The sequence below is a fragment of the Pomacea canaliculata genome, linkage group LG4 (assembly GCF_003073045.1).
Source record: "Pomacea canaliculata isolate SZHN2017 linkage group LG4, ASM307304v1, whole genome shotgun sequence".
Lineage (NCBI taxonomy): Eukaryota > Metazoa > Mollusca > Gastropoda > Architaenioglossa > Ampullariidae > Pomacea > Pomacea canaliculata.
The window spans coordinates 28,113,651-28,139,795 of NC_037593.1; the positions used below are offsets into that span (position 1 = coordinate 28,113,651).

Below are 26,145 nucleotides of genomic sequence, written 5' to 3' on the forward strand. Positions count from 1 at the left end.
AATGATGTTATAAATATTACCTTGAAACAATATTTTTTGTCGTTTCTGATGCTGCGCCTTGTTCGCGGGAATCTCCCAGTATTATTCGAGAATCTTGTTTGCGAGATTTCTCTAACAATATAATGAAGTCGCACGTGCAAAGCATAAACACAGCTTCCCCTTTCCCCACCTCAGTTTTTATCGTTAATTGTATTCATACTAAAGGTAAATATCTAAATGTAAACCGTTGTAGTGTTCAAAACTTTTATTACTGCAGCTGTCCAAAGCATCGAAGAAACAATTCTGTTCCTCAGGTGTCAGCAAGTTGTTGAATAACCTAGTGATTACGACATTGTACAGCTGTCTGGAGTTCTGGACAAGGTAGCTTTTAACATTACACAGCTGTCAACGGTTTTTAGGGGCTGTGGTGTGGTAAGCATCGCAAGGTCGCGCAGCTGTCAGCAGCTTGAACGACTGCAGCTTCTCGAGAGTGCGGCGTGACAAGGCTGTGATGCAGCTGTCGGTAGCATGTATGTTGGTATGCGGCGCAGCTGTACCCTGGAGCTGTCTGCAGTCCCGGGAAACCAGACAGTCGGGCCTGGGATGCCATGCATCCTGCAAATAATGGAACAGGCTTTCAAGTAAAGAGTTTGTGGTGCACGGATAGAAGACTGCGAGAAAGAAAGAAAAGAAATAAAGCTGAGTTCATTTGGCGGAACGGTGATTATTAAAAAAAAAAAAAACAACAAAAAAATCTACCAACTGGGGGAAAAACAAACCTTTTTGAGAAACTTTTTTTCATTCTTCTTTTCAATGTCTTTTTTCTTTGGCATAGTCCTGCATCTGCAGCATTTAACTGCTGATAGATGGGAGAGGCTGCATTTTTTCAACGAATACCAGCGATGTTGAAGGATTACATTAGCTGGCTAGATAAATAAAATAATGAAGAAAATACATTAGTTTTACTGACAGGTCATAGACGAAACTATCTACAGCTGTCGTCAATTAATTTAAGACACAATGACTTTTTCTTTTCTTTCCATTTCTTCTTTCTTTTTTTGATAGGTCGTTTCTTGGCCTAGTTGTCGACCTTGACGCAAGCTGCGTTTGCTTCAGTGCTTCGGGTCACGTCCACGCGCGGCGCCAGATAATCAGGCTAAGAGAACTCACATCCCTTCTATTTTCGTCAAAGAGCCTCACCGATGATGTCATTTGATCTTTCCAACGCATGCGCCGTTGAACTGTTAGTGCAGACCGTTCCCGAAATCGTCTTTTAAGAGCGGTCTTATCGCTGAGAAGCAAGTCTGGGAGGTGTTAAAGCACTCGGCGATCTGGTCACGTGGGGGCAGCGTTATTGGTTCTTCGTGCTTCATATCTGTTTCCTAAATAATTTAGGAGTCAGTCCTGTTGGTTTCCTCTGTTCCACTTCAATTAATGGCAGCGTTTTATGAATTCTAGGCCCTTCTCCTCCAATCACGGACTAATTTCTTTCCAAAGGTGAACAAAATAAAATCTCTCTTGTTCACCCAATATTCGCTGAACGCTTTGATGGTATCTCTGTTGTACTCATTGTACTCGGCAGTTGATGTCAGCTGTCAGTCTTGAGTTTACCATGCTCTTCAGTTTAATCATTCACCTGTGTATTACAAATATACTTACCTCCCTCTGTGCTGTTACCTGTCTGATTAGCATTCAGCTCGATTTTGTTTACCAGCACTGAGTCTTGGCATTGTAAAAAGCTTGTCTGTTTCGACGAAGAGATCGAAGGGTAAAGGGTATTGGAGGGGGACCCACACCACACCCCGCCATCAGGTTCGGATAATTGACCGTTCAATCGTCTGAGGGTGTCACCTGTCGCCGTGTGAATGGGAAATCAGACAGGTGAGATAGCCGCAGCGCTATAAAATGGACATTTATATTCCTGCCAAGTATCTGTCGTTACGGACCGTTTTAATGAACAGATAGCTTCTGTTCCAGAAAAAATCAGAGACAGTTCTCGGTAGACCTTGATTCTAAAGTATTGTGAAGTATGAATTTATTTATTGTACAACTTATATTCCATGTGAAGAAGGTGTGCTTGTGTTGTAACTTTTTGTTTTTCTTCTGTTTTTTTAACTGCTCGTGGTGACCCCTTCTCTGTCTCAAGGCAATTTGAATATACAGGAGTTTGTAATTTTGCTTTTAAAGCATAGAATACAGTAATGAAAGTTCGTTTTACGTTCTTGGGATGTAGATTAGCAGTTGTTGCCCTTTGACAATAAACCAAAAACGATTGAAAAAGGACCACCCACACATTGTTCATGAAGCCACTGTCATTCAAGCACTAGAGAGGGAGTAATCCATTGTACCAGTTTCACTCCTTAGGGATACACTCACACACTTGGTCTGAACAGTAGAGTTTATTTATCTAACCAGCTGGTTGGGACTGAACTCCAAACTCTCACCCAGGAGTTCTCTCACTTCTCTCACAAGTTCTCTCCTGTGTGTGTGTGTGCTCGCATGTACTTAAGAGTGTGAAAGAGAGTGACAGTACGGAAAAAGAATGGTGGAGAGGGGAGATTTGTGTAAGCTCTCTTGTCACTCCCTGTTATTTACCAAATTACTTTGTAAAGTATGTAAACAGGTACTTTGTACCTTGGATGACAATTCACATGGGCTGCTCACACATGCATGTGTGTGAGAGTATTCCTTCGTGTGCAAGAATAAAGGGAAAAAAGGTTGGAGCAACAGAGAAAAGAAATAGATGAATAAAGAAGATAAACAGTAAAACGGAGTCCATGCTTAGTCCCGTGTTGATGTTTGCCTGCCTGGGCGCAGGTTTGTATTCGACTTGCAGACTTGCATTCGCAGAAATGCAATGTTTTTTACTTTGGTACTGAGTCCGCAAACATTAGTCCAGTCTGCTACCAATGAAATCCACAAGAGAAAAAAAAACCAGAACGCAGGTAGTGCACCACGAAATGTCATGTTTTTTTTATTTCAATAGGAATGTCATGCCAAGAGAAATGTATGTCTGGTCGCTATTGTGTCGGCCACCTACCAATGCTGGAAGTGTTGTTGTGAGCAGCAGTACAAGCACAAAGAAAGGGCAGGTCGCCAAAGCTTATTGTTCCACATCTTCTAAAACACTATTTTAAACTGCAGATAAAACACAGACCGATAACATCGGTGACATAAACGATGATGGAGTGAGCTGCATCTGTACGACATCACAAAAACGGCGCCGCGGTGGTAGTGGTGGTGGAGATGATGATGATGATGATGATGATGATGATGATGGCAATAATCATCTTTTTCACACATGCTATTTCTAAAATTAAACATTTATTCATCATTTCCTCACACCCACATCCCGCACCGGAATCAAAGGGGAGATAAATCAGTTTTACGCACACACCGGTTGTCAGTAACGACCATAAAGCAACCATGTCAGGGGAGAGTATGGCCACATCAGTGATGATGGTGCCTCGGGTGTCTGGGTCGGGGGCTGAAGGGTAGAGGGAAGGTGTTGGGGCACAAATAAATTAAAAATATATAATCCGGTGTTTGCACCCGTCGCTAGGGGTTTCACGTCTTCACACACTGCGGGTCATAGGTCATCGCTGTTTATTGTTGCACACTCTTGAAGGAAGGACAACTTGTATTCTTGCAGCTTTTGTTGCCAACGTTTGTCTGCCGTAGACACGACGTGGTCTAAAGTTTAAGCCAAGCGAGGAGCGAACTGCAAAACAGACGACGTAGGAGTTATCTTGTTTAGACAAGTTGTCGGTCCTAGCGTTCTTTCTCGAGTTTAGTTCTCCAAATATACGACAGATGTTGTATGTGTGTTTGTGTTTTCGCTCGCGTGTGTTCCAACTGTAGCTTGTTGTGCAGCCAACTCCCTAACATAGGAGGAACCTGGAACTAACAAGATTTATGATTACCTTCCACTCAAACACCACTTCCCCTCCCAAGCTGACTCTTTGATCGTCCTATTTACAATCATCCAACCGTATAACTAGTGCTGAATGTCAGAAATTTAAAGTTGCATAGGCTTTTCGTCTCTCTCCCCCTCCCTAACTATCCCCCTTTCTTCTCTCTCATGTGTAGAAAACAATATGTTCGTCTAAGAAATGAGCGATTCGGGTGACCTGTGACCCCAAAGACGATGCCACAAAGTGTTCTTCCTGTAGAACTCGACGAATCGACGGTATTTTTAAACGAACTGCAATCTGTGAGTGCTAGTGTCGCCGTTGTCACGAAGATAAACTAACTTTGAATTGTGTGAAGGAAGTTTAAGAGACACGTTGTGGCGCCAGCGCCATGAAACGAGATTGTCACTTCCCCGAGGGCATTACGAGCAATGCAATGGTAAGTGTCTTGCCCCCACGGATATTACTCTATGGTATTTATCCCATATTTTTTTCCACTCTGTAACCACTTTCCCTGAGGATAAAACAGCATCCGCGGGGTCCGTGGGTGGTCGCTACATGCTACAAAAACTTTGTGTCCGTTCCACGACGACAGTTACTGCACGGGCATCTTGAACCTTGTAGATAAAGATTATAAATTAATTACACATAAATTACTTTCGGACTGGTGGTTAAAATTCTGTCACAGCGACTGTTGCTATTGCCCTTGTCTGATATGATTTTTATTTATTTATTATTATTTTATTTGTAGTCCCTTTGTGTTCTATTTTCATGCTGAGATTCCTTCTCTTCCTCTACTACTTCCTTCAAGAGAAGTGACAGTTGTATATGAGCAATGTTCAGTGTGCTGTTTAGCTGATCATCTGCATAGCCACGTCTTCGGCACAAACTCCGCTTAAAAAAATAGTTCCGAGGTCGTACACATAAAATCTCTACGCACCTGGTTCTCTTCTTCGCCACTGCATGACACGTGCTGGTAATTAACTGTAAATCGGATTCTGCACTGGTAACTGCAGCAAACGTGGGACAAAACGGTTAGAAACAAATAAACAAATAAAAAAGGAAACGGTTTTTAAGCTCTTAACAGATACCTCTGGGCTTTCATGAACTATTATACCAGCAGTTTTACTGTGTAATATCTCCAGGTATTATTAATTGGCGGTCTGACTGTGTAATACCTGCGTCTGCACCTGCAGGCGGAGGAACTCGGTGTTTGTTGGTTCAACTTTTCATATCTGCGCAGATTACATCTGTTCAGTCATCGGAGTGGAATCTTCCGGAAGCTATACACCACTGTCATGTGGGGATGCAGGCTTGCTGTAACTGCAAGGTCGGCTTAGTGCAGTGGTACTCACAGCCTGGCAGCCATGCTGTACTTTAATAGCAACAAAATTATGGAGACACCTTCTCACTATCCTGCCATCTCTCACCTTTCCTTCCTGGGTTATTCCTAAGATTTCACCGTTGCATGCGCATAAGTTTGGAGTATCTTTCGCAATCTTAAGGTTTTCTCTCTCTCTCTTTCTGAGATACATATTAAATATTTTGTCGTTTTCTGGAAAAATATTTTTGCATTTAGATAGATGTATATCCAGTGTTGCTATCACGGGACCTTCTTTTGAGAAATACCCAGTGCACTTTGATTAACTCATTAACTACATGCAGCTTCCGGTTATATCTATCTCCTGCTACGGTAAGCGCGTTCTGATTGGCTCACTTTCTTCAGCCATAATATTTACTCATGGTTTACAATTCTTCCGGATGTAAGAGAGACGAAGCGAACAGGAGCAGAGAAGCTGGGCCCAACCATTTCTTTGCTTCTTCTTCGTCGATTTTCGCTAATAAATCAGATCCCCATTCTCTCGGTAGCTGCTATATGTTGGACTTTTTTTTTCCTACCAGAGACTGCTGACAGACACTTCTGCCTCAGCGTGATTATACATTGTTAAATAACAATAGAAAGGGAACCCACGACCCTCAGACTCCACAGAAATCATAGAAGTTCAACTCTGTGAAGACGTGTGACATCCAAACGAAACAAAATATGAACCCATGGGTCATGTGATCAAGACAGACATCGTGACTAGAGCTTTATCCCTGGCAGTCAGTCTCGTAGTTCTTGATTATTTTAAAAAGTTTGGCGATTTCGTAGATGCATAAGCACAGTGTGGCACAAGCAGACATTAAGCGGCTTGAAACATAGGTTGGAATGATTACAACCGCCACGTTAACCAGCTACAGGCGGGCCACCTGTACCTCCTCATTCTTGGCATCATTACACCACGAGGCAACATTTCAAAGAAATCGTGCTCGAGATGTTTTTTTCCAGATTGTCTCTAAAGTAATCCCTGCGACAGATGATGAGTGGAACAGGAGCCTGGCACTTGTTCGTTTGGTGAAAGAATTTTGGTGAAGCTATTTTTGTGTTTAGCAGATAAATGTTTTCAATGTTTGCGTGGCGAACTAATTGTCTGCGTAGGAGACATGAGTTTAAAAAAAACCAGTGAAGGGAGAGGGAGCACGTGAGTTTGGTGTTCTGAGCCAAGAAATCGGGCAGATGGTTACATTTCGTTACAAGTTGAGATTAAAATAACTGTCCTCTGATTGGCCGACTGTTGGAATTATTCAAATTCCAGGCTTACGCTGCAGTTTCTATGTTTTCGTTTGAAGTTAGTGCACGCGGACGAATCTATCTCAGCCAGGAAGTAGCTCACAACTGTGCAGTAAGGAAGCCAAAGTTTGTTTCTGAGAATGCTATTGGGTGTCTTTTCGATCTGTTCTACTATGCGATCGAGCTATTGATTGATCATCTATTTATAGTCCAGCAATCCATTCCTGCCTTCTCCTTCCACCTCTTTTATTATAAGATGCTTTTGAGAAGTAAACTGCGAACTTTTTTCATATGATTAGCAGTTTGCACACTTGTTGCCAAGTTTTTTTTTTCGTTTTAAGTTTATGTAAACAGGAAGGGGTGGATGGCAGCGTGAACTTCTTCCCATGTCACACATACTATATTTCCTGCTTTTAGTTGGCAACAGAGACTGCTGGGTGTTTTCTGGGCCTGTAAGATGGCAGAAATAGAAATTCTTAATTGAAAACCAGTATTTGTTGTAGAAAAAAACCTGAGCTTTTCGTCCTTCTTCTTCGAGTTTAAAAGAACGAACTGAAACCCAAATTTTATTTCTTTGGTCAGAGAATTCGTTCTCCTCACTGTTCTCGCATTATGACTGGCATTTTATTCCTAGTTACTTATTTTGTTCGCCGTGTCAGTGTCCTAAATCCTTTGTTGGTCTCCTAATGTCATTTCATCATATCGTTTTCTTTTTGTGGGCTGTACTATCTCTGCATGGGAGGCAAATATTATCAGGAGCGGCTGATTTGCCGTGATATACAGCTTTTTGTTGCCGCACCTCACCCAATACAGTCTTATCTTCAATGTGGGTTTCTTACTGACACGTTAAGACGTTCGAGTGGTGGTAGAACTCACGTGACCTGTGGATCAGAGGTCATCAGGCCAAAGGAGACCTGGGGTGGTGGGTTCGCATCTGATGGTGCCCTGGTAGATTTAGCGTCCATCGTGGCCAGATAAACAATAAACAGTAAACAGACATAACGTCACACGGGGCTAGACGCAAAGTTACATGTTACTGTCTCTGTTGGTTCACATGATTCCCCTTCACCCCGGGGACGACATTAATACAGACACTCACAACAACAATCATACAATGAGCAGCAACAGAATAAAACGTCAACAAGGGAGGTCAGAAAGTAACGCGAGGCGCTCGCTTCTCTCAGAGATGCTCCGGAACTAACTAATCTTTCAACGGTTTGATGTTCTCCCCTGTCGCCTTGATTGAACTAGTGAAGAGGAAAGGGTGGGACTACAAAAATAAAAAAATCTGACGCAATCAGACAACACTCGTGCCGTCAGTGTAAACCCTCGTTTTGTTTGCGACTCGCTCGATGTGAAGATCAAAGCGCCGAGGCTTTGTGTTGCATGGATGTGGCCTTTAATGTATTGAAGTGAAACGGTCATAGCCTCCTGTCTAGAGATACTTCATGTTTTGTTTGCTGATATAGTATGTTGTTAGACTAACTGCTATTATTATTATGACATATTCAATATAACAAACATTATGAAAGCATGATGCACCTTTAATCTCAGCTTTTTACAAGGCTAGAGGAGGAGTGAGGAATGAGAGAGAGAGCGATGTCATCACTTACCAACTTTGACAAACGTCTTACCCACATATTTCAAGACATGATTTATTGTTCATATATCAGTTAACAGTAAACCCCCTTTTTCACTTTCTTTCCTCTGCCTTTTGGCTAAGATCAAAGGGGAGGAGATCAAAGCATCGTAACAAGTGCGAGGAACGATCTTTTTAACCTGTTATTAAGATCCTGCTTTGAGATGCCGCAAACATTTGCACAGTCTATGCAAAACGTGCTTGCACCTGACGAAAATAAATACCCTCGATAGAGCCTCCATATTACGCCATTCGCTAAAACAGAAACAGGTGAGAAATTCCTTCTCTTTCCGCCCCTCTCTCTCTCTCTGACGTTGACGGACGTAGCACTCAAGTTCTGAGACCGGAAGTGTGAATTCAGACGCCTTGAGTTGATCACCCTTGTGATGTATGAGAACAGAAGCCGTTCACGCCTTGTCCACCCCGCTAATACCCCACTTTACTCCACCTGTACACTTTATGTTGCAACATCTGTCACAGTCAATAAATTAGCGAGACCCTGTTCATAATTTACTCAGTATTTTCGTCAGGACAGAAAAACTAAACGCTGAAGGTACTATCTTTTAGTGGAATAAAAGCATTAGAAGCAAGACTTGAACCGGTAGTTACAGAGAACACATGAATGTTACTTACTGATCGACTGATGTATTCTGTTTGCGTGCTTCTGCGAGAGTTGATGAAAGACCTTTTAATTTAACGAACCCTGCCAAGCTCGTCGAAATAGAGTAGCTGCCCCTTTTGAACAGTTTGGGTAACGTCCACTTAATCTTGAAAGTGTTTGTCAAAAAACAGAAACAAAAACAATTCTCGTTTATCTGTTTATCTTTCACAAGTACATATATCTCTCTTCGTCCTTCTTCTCTGTTGTCTTTTTTTGGGGCAAAGTTCAAAGGAAGGGATAAAGGGGGGAAAGGGGTTGTCAAACCAGTCCAGTTCTGTCAACAGTTGCCGCGTCCCCCAAAAAGAGAGGAAACCGTGCATGCGGGAGACGAGATCTGAATTCAGACCCTCCCAGTATTGGTTAGAGGCGTTTTACTGCATCAACACCAGATGGTGAAAACAAAAAAGAAAGAGGAACAGAATAGCAGAGAAAGAAAAATAAGCATTGTGTAAGTCCACACAGGCATTTTGGAGGCCTACTAGACATAGGCATTTCACAAGCCCACACAAGGGCTGTAAGCCCTCAGTAAGGCATTTTGTCAGACCACACACAGTGTAACGACTACAGCGGCAACAGAAAAACGGGATGGCTAGAAATAGGACATGGCAAATATTGGACGTTCGGGCAAGCCTGCCAGATAAAATGAAACTGTACTTTGCGACAACCAATAAAGCGCGTGCGATCGACAGGCTAATGGTTTTGTCGTTGTGCGGCAACGCTCCAGCGACTCGCATGTCGACGATGGAATGAATGACCGCCAACTGCTTCAGCGCCGTCGTCACACAAAGTGAATGAAGCAGATAATGTCCTGCACCTCCCCTCTATCACCACCACCCCTTCATCCTCCCAACATCGTCCATGCCTCTTTTCAAAGTGTTCGATGAGCGAGACGACGAAGTGAAGAAAGTCGAAGCTGTTTAGAGACATTTGACATTCTAAGCCCCAATATTTTCTTTTGGAAAGATAGAGGTTCATACGCATACTCACAAACATCCCTCGTCTCTCTCATACACACATACACACACACCCACACACGCTGGCGAACTGAAATTTAAGCTATGCAAACTAAAGTTACATTAATCACAGCTGTGCTTGACACTAAACCATATTCATTATTCACTTATATTGGAGTGAGGCACGAAATATATTCAGTAGCTTGATACAAATTTGATAATTAGTCAGTCACATTTATTCTTCTTGTTTGTTTGTTTTTTTTTGAATTTTAATTATTCAACGCCCGCTGTTTGTTCTCCCAGCTTTGACAGCATGATATGCACAGTGTCACGCGCTAGTAACCGTAAGTAAAGAAGCTGTCATTGCACGCAGCTTTAGAAAGGAGGATACTTACAGGGAAACTAAGCGGTTACTTCCTCACTCGGTGCAAGCGAGGGCCACTCCAGTCTGCAGCGCGCTCTGGTGGCGGTCAAGTAGGACTTCAGCCGTCGTTGGGTCTCCTCGCTTCAAGGACTGGAGGAGGGAGCCTTGGATTGTTTGTTGGGGATCATTAGCCGGTCTAACGCATGCAAGAATGGGTGGAATGATGAATGGAATCAGACACATGCATCTTAACCAAGACATTGGTGTAAAGCGAGTGGATTTCTTTCCTCTGGCGCTTTTTGTCTCATCTCTGTCTATTTTCGTTCACTTGTATGTGGAGATTCTAATCTCAATGATGAAGAGTTCAAGGAGCAATGGCAACAGGGTTAAGATATACAAAAGTACATTAAAGCTCGGTTTTCAATTTTTTCCAGACGAGTACCACTTTCAAAAATTCAAATGGAACGAGTACCACCTCCCAACCCTACCCTCTGCGAAAATGTGTGTATATATATACACTAGTCTAGGACTTACGGTGCTCGAGGACCACCCGTCATACCTTCACGTACCTGTAGTGGTACACGTACCACAGTTTGAGAACCGGGGCACTAAGGGGCGTGAACACAGCTCTTCCTGGCACTAGTTTTACGAGGCGTACACCGAGAGGGCGATAACATAATCACAATGCCTGAAACCTTGGTGAAGTTAGGCTCTAGCGAGCTCCCCATGCTATGTCGAGCCCCAGCACCCTCACCCCCTTTCTAGAAGCTTCCGTTTCTCTCTTCAACGAGGCCATTTGTCTTCCTGCTCATTGCTGCACACCTCTTAGACCCTGCTGTCAGCAGGTCGCCGTCAGCCGCAGAAACAGCTGTCATGTCATTGCCGTTTGGACAGCTGTAGTCGGTGCAACCTCTGCTCGGCTCTTCACCTAATTAACAATGCAAACAGTTTGAGAACATTATTTCTAAGAACACATTTTTTTAAAACAAGAGAAAAGTTATTTTAAGAACAAACCTTTCCAGAACATACTTTTTTTTAATTTTAAAGCTCTCGTCAGGTCCAGTTTTGCGTGTAAATGACTCTGTAAAGCTCAGCGCACATTTACTAATCTATGTACAACCCTGAAATCTGTGTTGTTCACTTATTTCTGTGCATTGTAAAGTTTGTAGTCAAAAATAATTATAAAAAATGGAGAAGGGACACACACATCAGAAAATAGCACCCTGTTCTCAGCTTTCAATGCTCTGTAATAAGAAAAAAAGCTTGCACCCTACTAGATCTTTAAATAACTTGTATACACCATATGTCTCTGGCGGGGATGCTGGGATGCTTTTACCTAACCCCCGTTATAAATGAGGTAACAATTCGTACTGTCTAGACATCAGGGAACGATCATGCTCATCGGGTAGGCAGGACAGTGCACCCGGTGTGCACATGCTACCGCTTGATGCGTTACACTTTCTTGTACTTAAAGTGTCACGGGTGCTTTGTGCTTCAGGTGTTGCGAGTGCTGGTCCTTCACGTGCAACAGGTTTTAGCACTTTGTGCTTCAGCTGGCGCAGGTCTTTTACTTCGGGTATCACACGGGTGCTTACACTTAAGTGTCACGAGAGCTCGGAGAGACAGTTGTTTCAAATGTTTGCGCTTCAAATGTTGCAAGTGTCTGTGCTGCATATGTTACACGTGCTTTAAGCTAGGAATGGTAGAGATTGTTTGAGTGTGGGTTTTACAGGTTCTTCTTCTTCTTATTATTATTATCATTATTAATTATTATTATTATTTGTTTATTTGTAAATATATTTGATGCTCTTTCGAAAGAGTACGCATAACACTGTAGTGAGTTATGGTGGGTCTCGTGTATGAATGGTGTCTCGTGTCTGACGTCTTGCGTGCGTCATTTGTTAACGTCACTTGAAGGAGAAAAAGACGTCATATATAAGAGAAAAAGACGTCATATTTAAGAGAAAAAGACGTCATATGTAAGAGAAAGCAGACGCTCTCAAAATGGCCAAGTGAGCAGGAAAACAAAGATCTTAGTCGCCATCTTCTTTATAACTCTCTCAGTGATATGCCTCTTTGATTCATCTACAAATCTCTTCTTCCTCATCGCCATCTACGGGGGATCGTCGAGCGTTGTGTTGTGTGTGCGTAATACGTCGTGCGTATGCAAGGTAAGTGTAACGTTCGTCTATTACGACACAAAAGACACAAATTGGAGAATTGTGACAAGATAGTCATTGGATTGAAAGAGCTTTGTATGCTTATAGTTGTCTATTCAGCTTCCTCCTCATCATGCTAATCTTGTTGGGGAGGGAGGTTGGTGTTTCACACCGAGCCAGCAACTCCATGCTGTACCGAGATGACGTCAGAATCACCAGACCCAAGTGCCCGGATGTAGCAGCAAAGCCTGGCGATTGAATGTGACGACTGTGTCTGAACAGCACTCAGCTGGTCGATGGCCAGTTCCTTAGGCTCGTCGGCTCCACTCGTGACTCACCAGAACCGCACCTAATGTCGTTTTGTTTGCCAATCAATTCTTTCCCTTCTTGCTGTGGTTACATTTAATACTACCTGGGCCTCGATCCGTTGCGTTTTGTTCTATTATCTCTGTAATCAGAACACGCTGCTTTAGTTTCCCCTCGGAGAGACCACGGTCCTAGGGCGGTTAACTCGTTAAGGGGAAATAACTGTATGATGGGCAACTGGATGTAATTGCTGGAAACGTCTATATCAATAATAGCTAACCGTTTTGGTGTTCATGTAATTTACTCGCAGTCCTTCCCCAAAAGAACCACAGATCAGAGAAAAAAGAGGACACGACCAGACCCAGACGAGATCCTGTTGCCAATTGCTTCCCTGGTCCGGTGCTGCCCTCTGAAACCGGACACAGCCACAGAGGTGTTTAGCTCCCCTGAGCAGCATCTGCACTGGAGGAGCAGGTAGTGGAAGAGTTATAGCCTGCCAGAGCAAGTTTGCCTGAAGTAGTTTGTTGTGGCACAGTCCGGGCTACGTGTGTTTTCTTTGAAGACTTTTTTTCTTTTTTAGCTGGCGCCAGAAATACGCAAGGAAAAAGGAAGTGGAGTGTCAGGCAGACAGCACGGTGAGGAATGATCAAACGGGTGGGATGAATACACGCTTTCGAACTGATGCACTTGTCTGGGTGCAGATGCACTGGAATCATTGTTTTGATATGTTAGAAATAGTGACTGCAGAGCCTGATCTCGTTTACAGCAGCAAAGTATGAGTATAAATGTAAGATTTTTCAGTATTTCAGTATTAAATATCTGTCTCCATGGGATGGTCACGTATCTCAATATCAGTCAAAAAAGAATTCAGGCATTTCTCCTAAATTTATATAAAACTAACGACAAGGTCCTAAGACGCCTAGAAATTGCAGAGAAATTGCAATAACCTACGTGCCCAAAAGGAATCTTGAACGGCAATTGAGTATTTGTCAGATGATTTGCTCCAAAACCAAATCGACTTCACCTTCCTGCGAAGGCCCTTTAAATCAAGCACCAGTAAGGAGTCGACAGAGGCCATGACCATACCTTGTCATAACAAGCCTGAAGCGCCGCTCAACTCAGCCCTGAAATCGCCTTCATCTGGAAGTGCTACAAGACCCTAACTTTGCGAAAATCTTCAAGGCCCATGCTAGAGGTAATTTCACCTAAACATGGTTTACTGTCATATACACCCTCTCTGGAAACATCAAAGACATCAACAGCTCCCACTCCCAGGCAGAGGAAAGAAGAAACATAGTAGCAAGATGTTTATTTCGGCTAAGATTTGTTTGCACTCATCCTCCTAAACGGTAGCCAAAAAGCCTGTTTGCTGTGAAACTCCAGAACTAATACCTCATTCCTCACAACTTCCCCATGCAAATAAAAGACAAAGCTCTTATTGATTCTTTCTTTTTGGAAAGTCTAGTAGCGGCACCGCCAAATGGCTTGCAAACCTTTCATGGTTCATGCTCTTTTCTGTCTCTAGAAGTACGTTGTTCTCTAACTTTTGGATCTCAGAACGAGGCATTGATCACTGGCCTCACCGTGCAAACTAATTCTCATTTTTATGTAACCAGTAATGTTGATTTCAGAGGATGGCTCAGTAGAATCATGTCATGCTCACTTTAGCTGGCTCTCCTCAGCGCTTGGCTTATGTTGAATCCGCCATGTTTAATTCCGTAATTTTGCAATACAGACATCTCCTGGGGTTACCCCTCTCTCCCTCTACTCACGGTTTCTCTCTGTTCACACACTCTCACGCCTGCTGGTAACTCATGAACGCACAGGTACACAACATATGACAAATGCTTGCGCTTTTTCAACATAACTAGGATATCGACAAAAGATGCATTTTTGACATTTCGTGGAATTCTTTGCTTTACTGTTACATCTCTCACCTCTGCAACCCTTCTGACGTCATAGACGTTCGCCCTGTCTCGTGACACAATAGTCCAACGGCGGGCCATCACACAACGGCGCGCCACACTCCATTCTGATGCTGCGCAGTCAAAAGAGATCGATTAATTAACTGAGCTGCAGCTGGGAATTCTGGGAATTGAAGTGTCCCAAACATGTCTCGAGAGAAATCGCTTGCTAGCGAATGGAGCTCAGTTTTGTTTGTCATGTGCCATGCTGAATTCCTGCAATTTGTCATGACTTTGCAATGGTGAAAATCTCCAAAGGTTCTTTAAAAGTGTGTCCGTGATCTTGAGCCGAGTGGAGGCATGAGGGAAGGTGTCCACAGATTGGTGCGATGACTGCAGTAGTCACAAAGTTTAACAGACGATGTAGTTAATTTTACATTGTGCATTTTGAAGCGACTAAACGGGTAATGAAGGCATGTCATTTTTTTCCATACACGTGTCTTTGCAAAGGGTAGGTTTCAATGTGTTGCATGCTTGAGTGTGGGTGAGAGAAAGGGTGTGTGTGTGTTTTGCGGCAGTTCTTAACAAAATATCGTTGCATGTTTGACAAAGTTGTGTGTGGAACTAATGGTTCGGGAAATTGAAACTTAACTCTACAGACTAACTCCCGATTTCTTCGCCACTTTATTACCAATACTTTTTCTAATACAATGGGACTTTAGGTACATGGGTACGTTGACGCTTCGGAACTTTGCCCCTTGTTCAGGACGATTAGCATTTCATATCTCTCATCTCTTTATAATACATCTTAGTCTCTCTCTCTCTTCTGACGATCTGTGGCGTCACGCATCCATACATGAGGTGCATGTTGGACTTGTGGTGAAAAGATCGCCTCTAACGCGAAAGATCACCTGGCAGAGGGAGACCACTCTGGCACGAGCCATCGAGCAGCGCCCCAGGCGCAACTGTTTTCACAGCCGGTTGCTGACTTTTGACTGGCTGGCTTCGTGCCGCAGGCTTTGGGATCGTTGAGGAAGGTGTGTGCCCCTCCCCACCCCCGCGGGCCAACGGTTTCCCGAACAAAGCACTCTCGAGAGAGAGAGATCGGAGAAACCGCGAGATGCACGTGCAGTCGGGGTCATGAAGGTCAGTCCGCCGTGTGCCGTGTGGATACGCGCACTAGGTTCAGGTTTAACCTTTATGGCGGCTGGGTTTCTGCACAGCGAAAGAGGCGGTCGTTTATCGGAGTCGGAGATTAACATCTTAAAGCTGAAAGAGGAAAAACATGCTTATAGCCAAACCCTTAGAATGCAGAATGATTCTTAGATGTTTATCCTTTTCGACTACCCTGTGTGTGTGTGCATTACCTAACCTTCTTTCGTTGTTGTTTCTATAGCATTTCCACACTTTCGTAGGACAGCCTCTGTGTTGTTGTTGTTGTTATTATCATCGTGGTCAAGGTGTTGACGTGACAGTATGCATACAGCCCTGCCTTTACTTGGTCCCTGCCCCGCAACACTCGAGGCAAGATGTGTGGGGTCGCCTTACAATACCTTGTGTGCACCTCTCAGGACTGGGATCAAACTGCCAACAGTCAGCTCCCACCACATGCACCTCCGGTGTTGTCTTCGACACGCTCATTACAAAGTCATTAGGGAGCTATGTGATAAAAAGGCTAGGGACCAATCTCTGTCGCTATCAGTAATAGCGTCCGCTCCCTCTTGAAATATAGACGATAGCCTTATCTTCGCCAGTGAGAAGGGAAGTGCCTGAACCAAAGAGCATAGAATAAGGGTGGGGAACTTTTTTTTCTGTCTGTGCTTACGTGAGAAGGAGGTAGAAACATTTAAGTCATGACGGTAATGCATGCTTTCTTCACAAGTCAGACTTACTAATCCCATCGTCTGAAAGGCGTGTCTCAGCATCACCAGTGCATTCACTGTTCAGTGTCACTAGTTTTCAGTATGGATCGTTCAGTATCGCTAGCTTCGTGCGGAAACGCGAAAAGTTCAGTATTGCTGACAGTTTAGTAACGCTAATGTTCAGCATGGAGAGTTCAGCATCACTAGTGTTCAGCATGAAGACCACTGTGTGTTCAACACCTGAAGTTTAAAAACCACTTTAGAGTTCAGTGTCTAGATTGTTACTTATCGGTTTATTTATTTCATTTTCATGACGACCAATGCCACATACATAAAAGCAAATATGGGCTGGGAGTGGAGTTGGCTGGCTCACAATGGGTACAGCTGTTTCAGGAGAGGAGTTCTTGCACGTTTGTATTCAGAATGTTTGTGCAGTACCTTTATTTCTTTTCTGATCAGTTGGCAAAGACCACCTAGCAATTCCCATTGATAGCTCACTGATCTCTAAGGGCAGCTGAGGGGAGTCTGCTCGATTCCCTCAATTGTTATCAACAGTCGTCTTCTAAATTTGTCATGATTATCTTTCGTTTCCTTCATCGCGCTTTTCTCCCCTCTTATCTCGTGTCTGAGCACTGCCCTGCCCTGCCCCCTCCACCGGCAAGGTTTTAGTGCAATCTCTGTACATTGACGTCAAGACAGGTAATTACATGTGGATATGAGGTAATTTATGTACATTGACGTCAAGACAGGTAATTACATGTGGATATGAGGTAATTTCTGTACATTGACGTCAAGACAGATTATATGTGGATGTGAGGTAATCTTTGTATGTTGACGTCAAGACAGGTGGATGTGAGGAAATCTCTGTACATTGATGTCAAACAATGTTACCTTGCATTGCAACCTTCTCGACCCAATCCACTCATCGCACAATAACTCACTTACATCGTTAAATAAGAAACGCATAACTTTAGGCAAATATTTCACAAAGACCCCGCCCTTTGGAAAGCATTCACTGCATGCAAATTTCGAGACACCATGACGCTGACGTAGATATGTCTCTGTCTCTCTCGCTGGCCGTCCTGTACACGTTGCAATAGCTTAACTGCGTTACGATGAGTTTGTGCTTCATAGCCCACTGCACCGCATCACCCTCCCAAGTCCCCCAAAGAGTTATCGTTTCCTGCCCCTTCCTTTCTGGGGTTGGAGTGATGGTGGTGAGGGCTCAACCTGTCTGTAACCACACTTCTTGCGCTGCCTTACCGGCCGTGATCTGTAGCTGAAGGTGCATGCGTGATACAACTCATCGTTTTCTCTCCTCTTTCTGTAACGCGGGGGTTGTGGAAGGGATGAGAGCTAAATTTCGCAGCCTCTAAAATTAATGACTAAATAGTCGCAGCAGCAAAACATTTTTGGTTTTTTTCTGTTGTGTTTTGAAAGACATTCGCAGCTTTGTTCAAAATGGCAATAGACGAAGTGATGTAACAAAGAAAGAAAAAACGCAATAAAACTAAGAGAAACAGAAGAACTGTCGCATCAAGTTTTAATGACATGTCAGAATGGCGATCCTTTTACTCGGGGTCGCTTGCACCTAGACTATAGTCAGGGGACAATGAGCTTTCAATAATTACGTCCCTTTAGGTGGTTGTTAAATGGAGTGAGACTGTGTTTATGCACGCGTCTCTCTTCGGCTTTTATTAGAGTTAATTGAATGCGTTAAAGATATTGGCGGTATAACTGAGGAACACTGGACAACAACAGCAACACAGCTCCTCATCTATTACATTTTGGCATGCTGCTCTTCTCTAAACAGCAAGCTGAGAGCGGGGTAATTGCATTTTAAGTAAATACTTGAATTCTGCAGAATCAGCACACCGGATATTTTCAGAAGCCTACTTCAGCTACAACTGCTGAATAAACGCTTGCGAAAGAAAGGGCAGTAATCTTAGACATGTTAAGATTTGCGTCCCTTCGTGATTTGCTTTGAATGATTAACAGCTTAGATAATGCCAAAAGCGCCACCTTGTGTCAAAAATCGATAAAACGTTTTTGACAATATTGCAAATACTTTCTGTTAAAAACCATCAGGTCAGGGATGGAAAACCCTAGCTTTGATTTGTGTGTATGTTATCTAACATCTTTACTGCAGTTTGTGCCTGTCACCCAGTCCCCAGTCAGGGATCATCATAAATTCTCCGAAGAAATCCTGCTTTCTTGACCGGGTTCCGACTCATTTGCACCTTGACTTGATGATTCCGGTTATCACGCACATTATCAACCTCCTTGTGGACTGGTGCTGTGCCACCGATGTTTCAGCACGCGGTCCTATCTGACCGACCTGTGCCTAGTCAGTGGTAGCTGCAGGCACCGCATCTTCGCCTGCTCACTTGAAGGATAGGATGCATAAGTGCTCTTTCTTGGGCCTCTTTTATTCATTGTTTACATCCAACCACTTGGTTCCACCATCCGCCACTTGGGTCTGCAGTATCTTATGTCGGCTGATGATACACAGTCGCCAGCGTCTGGCCTTGCTTCCCATCTCCAGGTCTGCTCTACCACACAACACACAGCAGACTCTGCGAGGCCTTGAATGTTCCAAAACAATTTAAAAATAATTGACGACAAAACTGAGATCCTTTCAACAGCCTCTGAAAATACACTGAAATGTGTGCATCCTCTACTTTCTTTGGAGTTAATATATCTCTCTTCCAGACCGTCCAGAACATTGGTGTTATTATCGAAGCATCGTTATCTCTTGAATCTCACATTAATGCCGTCTTTGAGTCCATCTTCCTTGAGCTTCACAGTATCAGTCACATCCGACCCTTGCTGTCAGTTTTCTCAACCAAAAAGCTCATGTCTGCTGATGTGTTGTCCCGGCTGGATTACTGCAACTCTCTATTCGTCGATCTCCCTAACCTTCTACTGGACAGACTTCAAAGGGCTATCTCTCTCCACGAACTGTGTCTACGTTTTGAAGCCTTCAAATCCGGAGCTAAAGCCCCATCTCTTTCAGAAATATTTGGTATAATGAAGAATACTGTTTCACCCACTCCGCAGTGTTTAATCTATGCACTTTTTATGGTGTCATCTGTTTACTTACGCTTAAGTCTGTTGTACGGTTGACTGTCAGTTCGTTGTTATCTTTCGTGTGCAGCACATGGAGGTAATTTGCGCTCTTCAAATCCTATTATTATGAAGGTAAGGCAGCGAGGGAAAAAACATAAAGCTGGTCCCGAGAAAAGGGAGGTCTCAACACCCTACTCCCGCCGACCTAATAAAGGTCAGGGGGCGACCTTTACCGACCTTTTTTTTTTAACTCAATGGTTGAGGTAGATGGGATAATTTTTTTATTTAGGTGTCGCAAGAACTAAAACAATTTCAGACTTAGCGCTTGAGTCACTTGTCCTATGGTTAACATATGCTTGCACAGCCAGAACCCGTTGATACCACGTAAGAAATGTGAACAACTAATCCAATTTCAGCAAGATTTTGTTTTCTTTCTTTTAAAAATACACCTAGCAGAGAGAGAGAGACCTCCTTTTGTGTCTATTGTCTTCGCAGCACAATATATCATGCGTCCACAGGCTAGCTTATCTTGTACTCCTAAAGTATGAATAATAATAATAATAATAATAATAATAATAATAATAAAGTTACAAAGTAAAAATAAAAACTTTTCCATTTAAATGGATTGCAATGGGGTTTTCTTTTTTAAAATGACTGATGATAATGATGATGAAACCAATCACAACTCTTCACTGCCTATATTCGACAGAAATCAATGTACATGGGGTCACAAACTGCACATCGACGACAAGCTGTTGATAGACATCTTCCTCTCGTTCCAGAGAACGTATTTCAGCCTCGATAAGTGTTGTGAGAAAAAATAAGAAATAAAGTCATCACTCACTTTTCTACACTTTCTACAAGCTAATCTTGACACAGACTGATACGAAAATAAGACTGGGGGCGTATCGCAGTCAGCACTTTCGTGTGATGAAGAAACCTGCAGGGACCACCTGGAAAAAGCAGCCGTTTGAGTCTCAAAGAAAAAAAAGATGCTCGAGAAACCTTTGCCAGCCATTCGTGCAGAGTTTAACCTTATCCCCCACCCACCCTTACACCTCTTACCTACCCTTCACAAAGAACACTTTCAAAACTACGGTTCATCTAACAATGTTCTTGTTGATTCTGTTATGATGACAGTAAACATTTGAAAATGTCCAAAAGTGGAACAGAGAAATCGATCATCGCTATCACCTGAATATCAGTATTTATTTTACTTATTATTAAGAATACTGTGACCAAAGAGCCATCCATAGACAGTCAATTTGTAACAAAGGCTATTGTAATGCCATCCCGAAATTTCGTTACATATGACATTACATAGACAGGTAAACACAAACAAATGCAGAAGTTCTCGTGAAGGAAGGTGCAAAAAAAGGAAGCAATACATTAGCCATTCACTCAGCAGCACTAGCAAGCAGCAGCAGGAAAATATGAACTCGGGCATCATTCAAAAGAGGGTAGCCTTGTTCCCCGATCTCCTAGCTTGATGTAGATACCATGTGTCTCGACACAACCATCTCCCTAGCCATCCGGTAACCCCCTGTTCTCCCCTAGAAGTAGAAGGAATAAAGAAAAGAAAAGGGGGGGACCATTCTTTTATGTCTCCTAAGCACAACCAATATTTATGAATATTTTTTCTTGATGGCATCATAAAAGTGGCCAGTGCTTTATACTCCCGGGTCTGAGGTCGAAAGAGGTAAATCCCGGCTTTGCTCTGTTGACTTTTTTCACGCCCTCAGATTCAGTCACGCGAATAAATTGGCAGCTGTTTTCATGGTGGCTGGCTTGGAAGGTCAAAGGGAAGGTGAACAGTTAGGAAAGTAAAAGTCAGTGGGGGAGAGGAACTGGCGGGGTGGTGACAGTGTGAAGTGAAGGATGCACATCAAAAGACTCCCTTGGAATGCCTTTAGACTCGCAATTTTTTTTCTGTGTCGATGTGTGTGTTGATATGAATGTACACCAACAACCTGCCCGTTCTGTCTTCAGCTTGTTTGATCAACCACCATGAGTATTCGATACTGAATCGACTTTGATTTCACCGCCGACTGCCTGATAATAACTGGAGCTGCGTGTTTAATTCACTTTTTATGGTCACTGCCAAAGCTGTATTTTATTCTCACTGTCATTTTTTGTTTGCATGGTGCTGGTTGTTGTCATAGTGGTGAGATGTCGTGGTGGAAATCTTCAAAGCAGTACCAGCGAGGAAAAAGGAAATATTGGAGACGCAGAGAAAGAGGTTGCTGCGCCAAAGATCAGCAAACATGAATGAATTTTATAGCCTCCACGTGATCATTGAGTCTACCCTGTATGCCCTAGGAGACTTCTCAGGGTGTCTGCGTATGAATTTCTTACCTTTTGTGAGCTGCACTCATCAGATCAGTGTGCCCTCGCCCTCTGTCCTGAAATGCATCGTCCCGGAGGACAGGGCCTGCTGATGGCAGACTCCGATACCATTTAAGCACAAAAGAGGAGGCTGGGTTCTTTATCGAGTGCATGAACTGCAGATTATTTGCTAAATACCAGTCTTTGCCAATATTCCCCTACCCCAAAACACACGCACAGCGAACTATCGTCTGCATCTTCAAGCAAGGTCTGTTGCCATTGTTGTCCCTGTGGCTCGCCTCTTCATTTGTTGACGTCATCAAACATCGCAGAAACAAGCCATGGACAGAGAAATTTTGTCTTGCGATACTGCGTTTGTGCCTATTAGCACTATCATTGTGCAAAACCAAAACACTCGTTTAGTGGTAAGATTGACCTCTGACGTAAAACGGGAGTAACCTTCCAACTCCCCCTTCCCCCCTCCCCCTCACCACCACTTCTTCACCAACAACGCATGCGCAGAGCGAGTAATCCGACACTACCGTGACCCCTCTCCCTCCCATTCCACATCAGATACACCTGTCTGGCGACACGACTTGTTAGCATGACCGCACAGAAACCAGCTTTCGCCGACGACAAAGGTCTCGCTGTGCTTCAAGTCTCTTGTAGCCTCACGCAGGACATTGCACCCTTGTCTGAGCCCTAGGGGACGATGGACACTGGCCATGTTTTCGCGGTTCACACGTGTCTCAGGGGCTCAGAGTTAGGGCCCGCAAGGAAAGAACAGGGCTTTGTTCTTTTTTTTCTCTCCTGTAAAGCTGGTTTTCCCTAACCCGCCCTCGATAATAACGTCATAGCGAAGGCAATGTTTTCGGCATCTGTAAGGAACAATACTGAACTGTTTAGAGGGGGAGGGGCCAAACAGAGAGAGACTCCTGCTTGGGTACTTTCAAGAGAAGATAATGTAGACAATGACTCAAGTAATCACGGAAGTAAGTTCGTGAAGTAGTCTACTGTCTGTAAAAGACTGTCTATGTTTTAGTTCCGCCTTAGTTCAGTGTAAACAACATATACTGAGATAAGTCAGTCTGGCTCACACTCTTCTGTGCTCGCACACACACATCGCTCTCCTTATCTGTGTCTTCTCAGCATCCGCTACAATGGAGCCAAAACCTCTCTATCCTTGAACTACACAGACAAAACGAGCTGACGAAAAACAAAAGCAGACCTCAGATAAGGCCCAACTGTCATCAGAACGAAAACAAAGTGTTTAGCAGATGATTAAATTCCACGTCTACCTGGCTGTTGTCCACAGAATGCTAGCAGTGATTAAGTTCGACGTTTAATTGGCTGTTGTCCACAACACGTGCAAAACTTTGCAAATTGAAGACACGAGCGCTGTTTCTTGCACGGTCGCGTGCAGTCTTGTCCCGGCAGTGCTGGGGAATGTTAATTAATAATTCTTTCCCTGACGAAGAGAAACGTTGCCCGTATGGATCACTTTAAACTGGTTATTTATGTACACATCTGCTTAATAAATAAAAATCTGCATAAATATTTTAGATTATCTGTTTACTTTTTCTAATCAGTGTTAACTTTTAAAGCATCGTGTTTGGTTGTTGTTTTTGTTGTTTTTTGAGTATACACAGTTCATTAAGTTCAAAGGTAAGGTAATCCCGTAAAAACAGTACCCATCTCTTCTCCTTCGTTCCTCTACCTAACCTACAAAGACCCAGGAACCCATTCCACAGTTTCCACAACTGAGGGAAATTTCCCGCGTCACTTGGGTTTCGAACCAGCTAGTGTGCGCGGCTACGGATTCCGACGGCGTCACTGTAACCATTGCGCTGTCGAGCTCCTCCTCATTCATCTGATCACTCCTGTGTAGAAGACCAAGCTTGGGTCTCAGTGTTCTCCCGAGCTGTGTATAATAAAACCGAAAACACTTTGACTTCTTAGTTACGTGTGTTGCACACAGTGCTGGGCAATGAGTTCTGGGTACAGCGATTGGAGCATGGCGGTGACTGCACTGGAATAGTTTTGTGTCATTAGTATCAGTTACAGCCATTTGTCTAGACAAACATTTAGGGCCCTGAAATGACGCCTCGCTCACAGCGACAGGCTGCAAGCCATTTAAATATAAGTTTATCCCTGTCCCACAGGTGCCGTGGGCTGCTGCGCCACTCACTTCTGACAGGTATTGGCAATGATTTCACCTGTGGGAGGTGATAGCGGTCAATTAAATCGTCTTTACATGAGCCGTGTTTGGGGGCGATAATGATAGAGCCAGGAAAGTTAACGGAGGATTTTTTGTAAATGCCAAGTGAAATTGTCCGCCTCACTTTGCGAAGGCGCAAACACACGTGGAACATATTCGTTTGTGGTATTAAACTTAAAAAAATATATATAAATAGTGAGTGTGTGGGTGTGTTTTCGAGCACTCTGCCAGCCCATGACGTTCGTTTTTGCGAGGTTACAAGTTTTGTCAGCGGGAAAGTAATGCCGGAGTAAAGCCCCTCCAATGTTTATTTTCTCCTGTTATAAAAGATTACGAGACAGCAAATTTTGGCGACATCATCGGAGAACATGCCTCCGCCATGTACCTTTTCCGTTTCTAGAAACTGTCGGCAGAGTCCTCTCTGCTCTTTGAGCACCTGGCAGATACATTACTCCTAAGAAATCGAAAGCTTGGAAATAATATGCTTAATGCTCATTTCGCTGTGTATCACACACTGTTCTTGCTAAGGGAGATAACCTTTTCAGCGTTCATAATAACACTCATACCTGCACTTATCGTATTGCTTAGCACTTAGTGCACTTTCTTGGTTCATGCCTTCGCACCACCACCACCCAAAACTCGTCCGCTCTCCTCTTGCCTCATCGCGCTTTTAGGAATCTTCTGTCGCAGTAATATCCCTTGTTCTAGTGAAAATTCTATACTTGATGTGGCGTGCACACTACGGTCGCTAGGTGTCATTGCGTGACTGTGTGCTTTACCTACGAACTAAGTGAACTTTTTTACTCATGTCTTGATTTCACTTAGCAAAAAAGGGATCACAAAGAAAGATATTCAGGGCTTCCGTGACAGGTAGGGTTAGACGGAATTATGCTTTTGTTTCTGGCAATATGGGGACTGAATCTGTTTACAATGTTTTGATAGTGTAACAAGAACAAAGACAATAGTTGATATGATCACACTTCTTCACAATGCGCTGATCGCTGGGTCGTGTCAACGTTAAAAGGGGTCATTTTGGGGTCAAGACCCTTTGCCGAGGTTGATGATCCATGACAGCGTTTGAACGTCACAGTCGGATAAGGTAGCTTGTTGGTAACAACTAAGGTGTCGGAGCGAGAGGCGAGGGCGTCTCAAAGTCTGCACTTGTCGACGCCTGCACCTTTGTGTCCCTGAGGTCATTGACATGAAGGCTTTGGACAGCTTGTAGTTCGGCGTCAGCGAGGTGCGCCCACCTGCCACGCAGCTGAGAAAGACAATGACTTCCTAACGATTACAGACATTAGCATGCACAAAGAGAATACACAGACAGTCGGACAACACGTCATGTTTGGTTGAAGTTTGGAGGGTAGTACTAACCCCTTTCCCAGTCTGTAAAAAATGTCATGGAGTTCTTATAAACGCACTTTGTGCCCCCTACAGTGCTGCATGGTTGCGTCTATAACTTTATTTTTATGCCGCGAGGTTATTGTACCCTAAAATTAAATTATCTATATTCGCAACGCATAGCTGGTTGCTTGGCTGCTTTGCCAGAAAAGGTTCTTCCACCCCGAGATGCTTTTGCATTATGGGGGAATAAGGAGAAGGAGGAAACCGGAGTTTCCGGAGAAAACCCCCTATGCCCAACCCTACCAGCAGGTGTCATAAAGAGAGTGTCCCGAGATGAGATATGAACCTACAAGCGAGTGTTTAAACCATTACAGTACCGGCGTCCCTCGCGACGGAAAGTAATTCGCTTTTCTGTTTCGCATATTCGCTGACCTACTCTCTGATTATTTTACAAATCGACAAAATAAAATAAATAATAAGGAAAATACAATAATCGATAAAAAAATTTTTTTTAAAGCAATCGACAAAACATTTATTCCACTGCCTGAATTTGTTACAGACTGTGACGAGGTGGTTCGGCAAGGTGGCATGCAGTTCCAGGGAGACTACTACATCATGATTAAACCTGACGGAATTACTCGCCCCTTCAGAGTTCTGTGCCAGACGTTGAACAACTCAGGTAGAAAAAATAATGTGTTTTCTTTGTGTGTGTGTGTGTTTGTCCATTTTCCTAATTTTTCATATTATTTCATTCCTTAATTTCTTTTCTTGAAAGACTTTTATGTTCTCGTCTTTACATTGTAAGCTGTTATTTAGCTTCTGACATGTCTGTTTGCACAG

General features: G+C 43.4%; 1 protein-coding gene across 1 annotated transcript in view; it reads left to right on the forward strand.

Moving 5' to 3' along the window:
• The window catches only part of LOC112562501 (angiopoietin-related protein 1-like), a gene marked incomplete at its 5' end in the record, with an annotated part of 47,862 nt that overhangs the window by 8,549 nt on the left and 13,168 nt on the right, over nucleotides 1-26,145 (forward strand). The window contains one exon of the mRNA XM_025235780.1: nucleotides 25,865-25,984. Within this exon, the coding sequence (XP_025091565.1) occupies nucleotides 25,865-25,984 (120 nt within the window). The remainder of the gene's footprint in view (nucleotides 1-25,864; nucleotides 25,985-26,145) is intronic.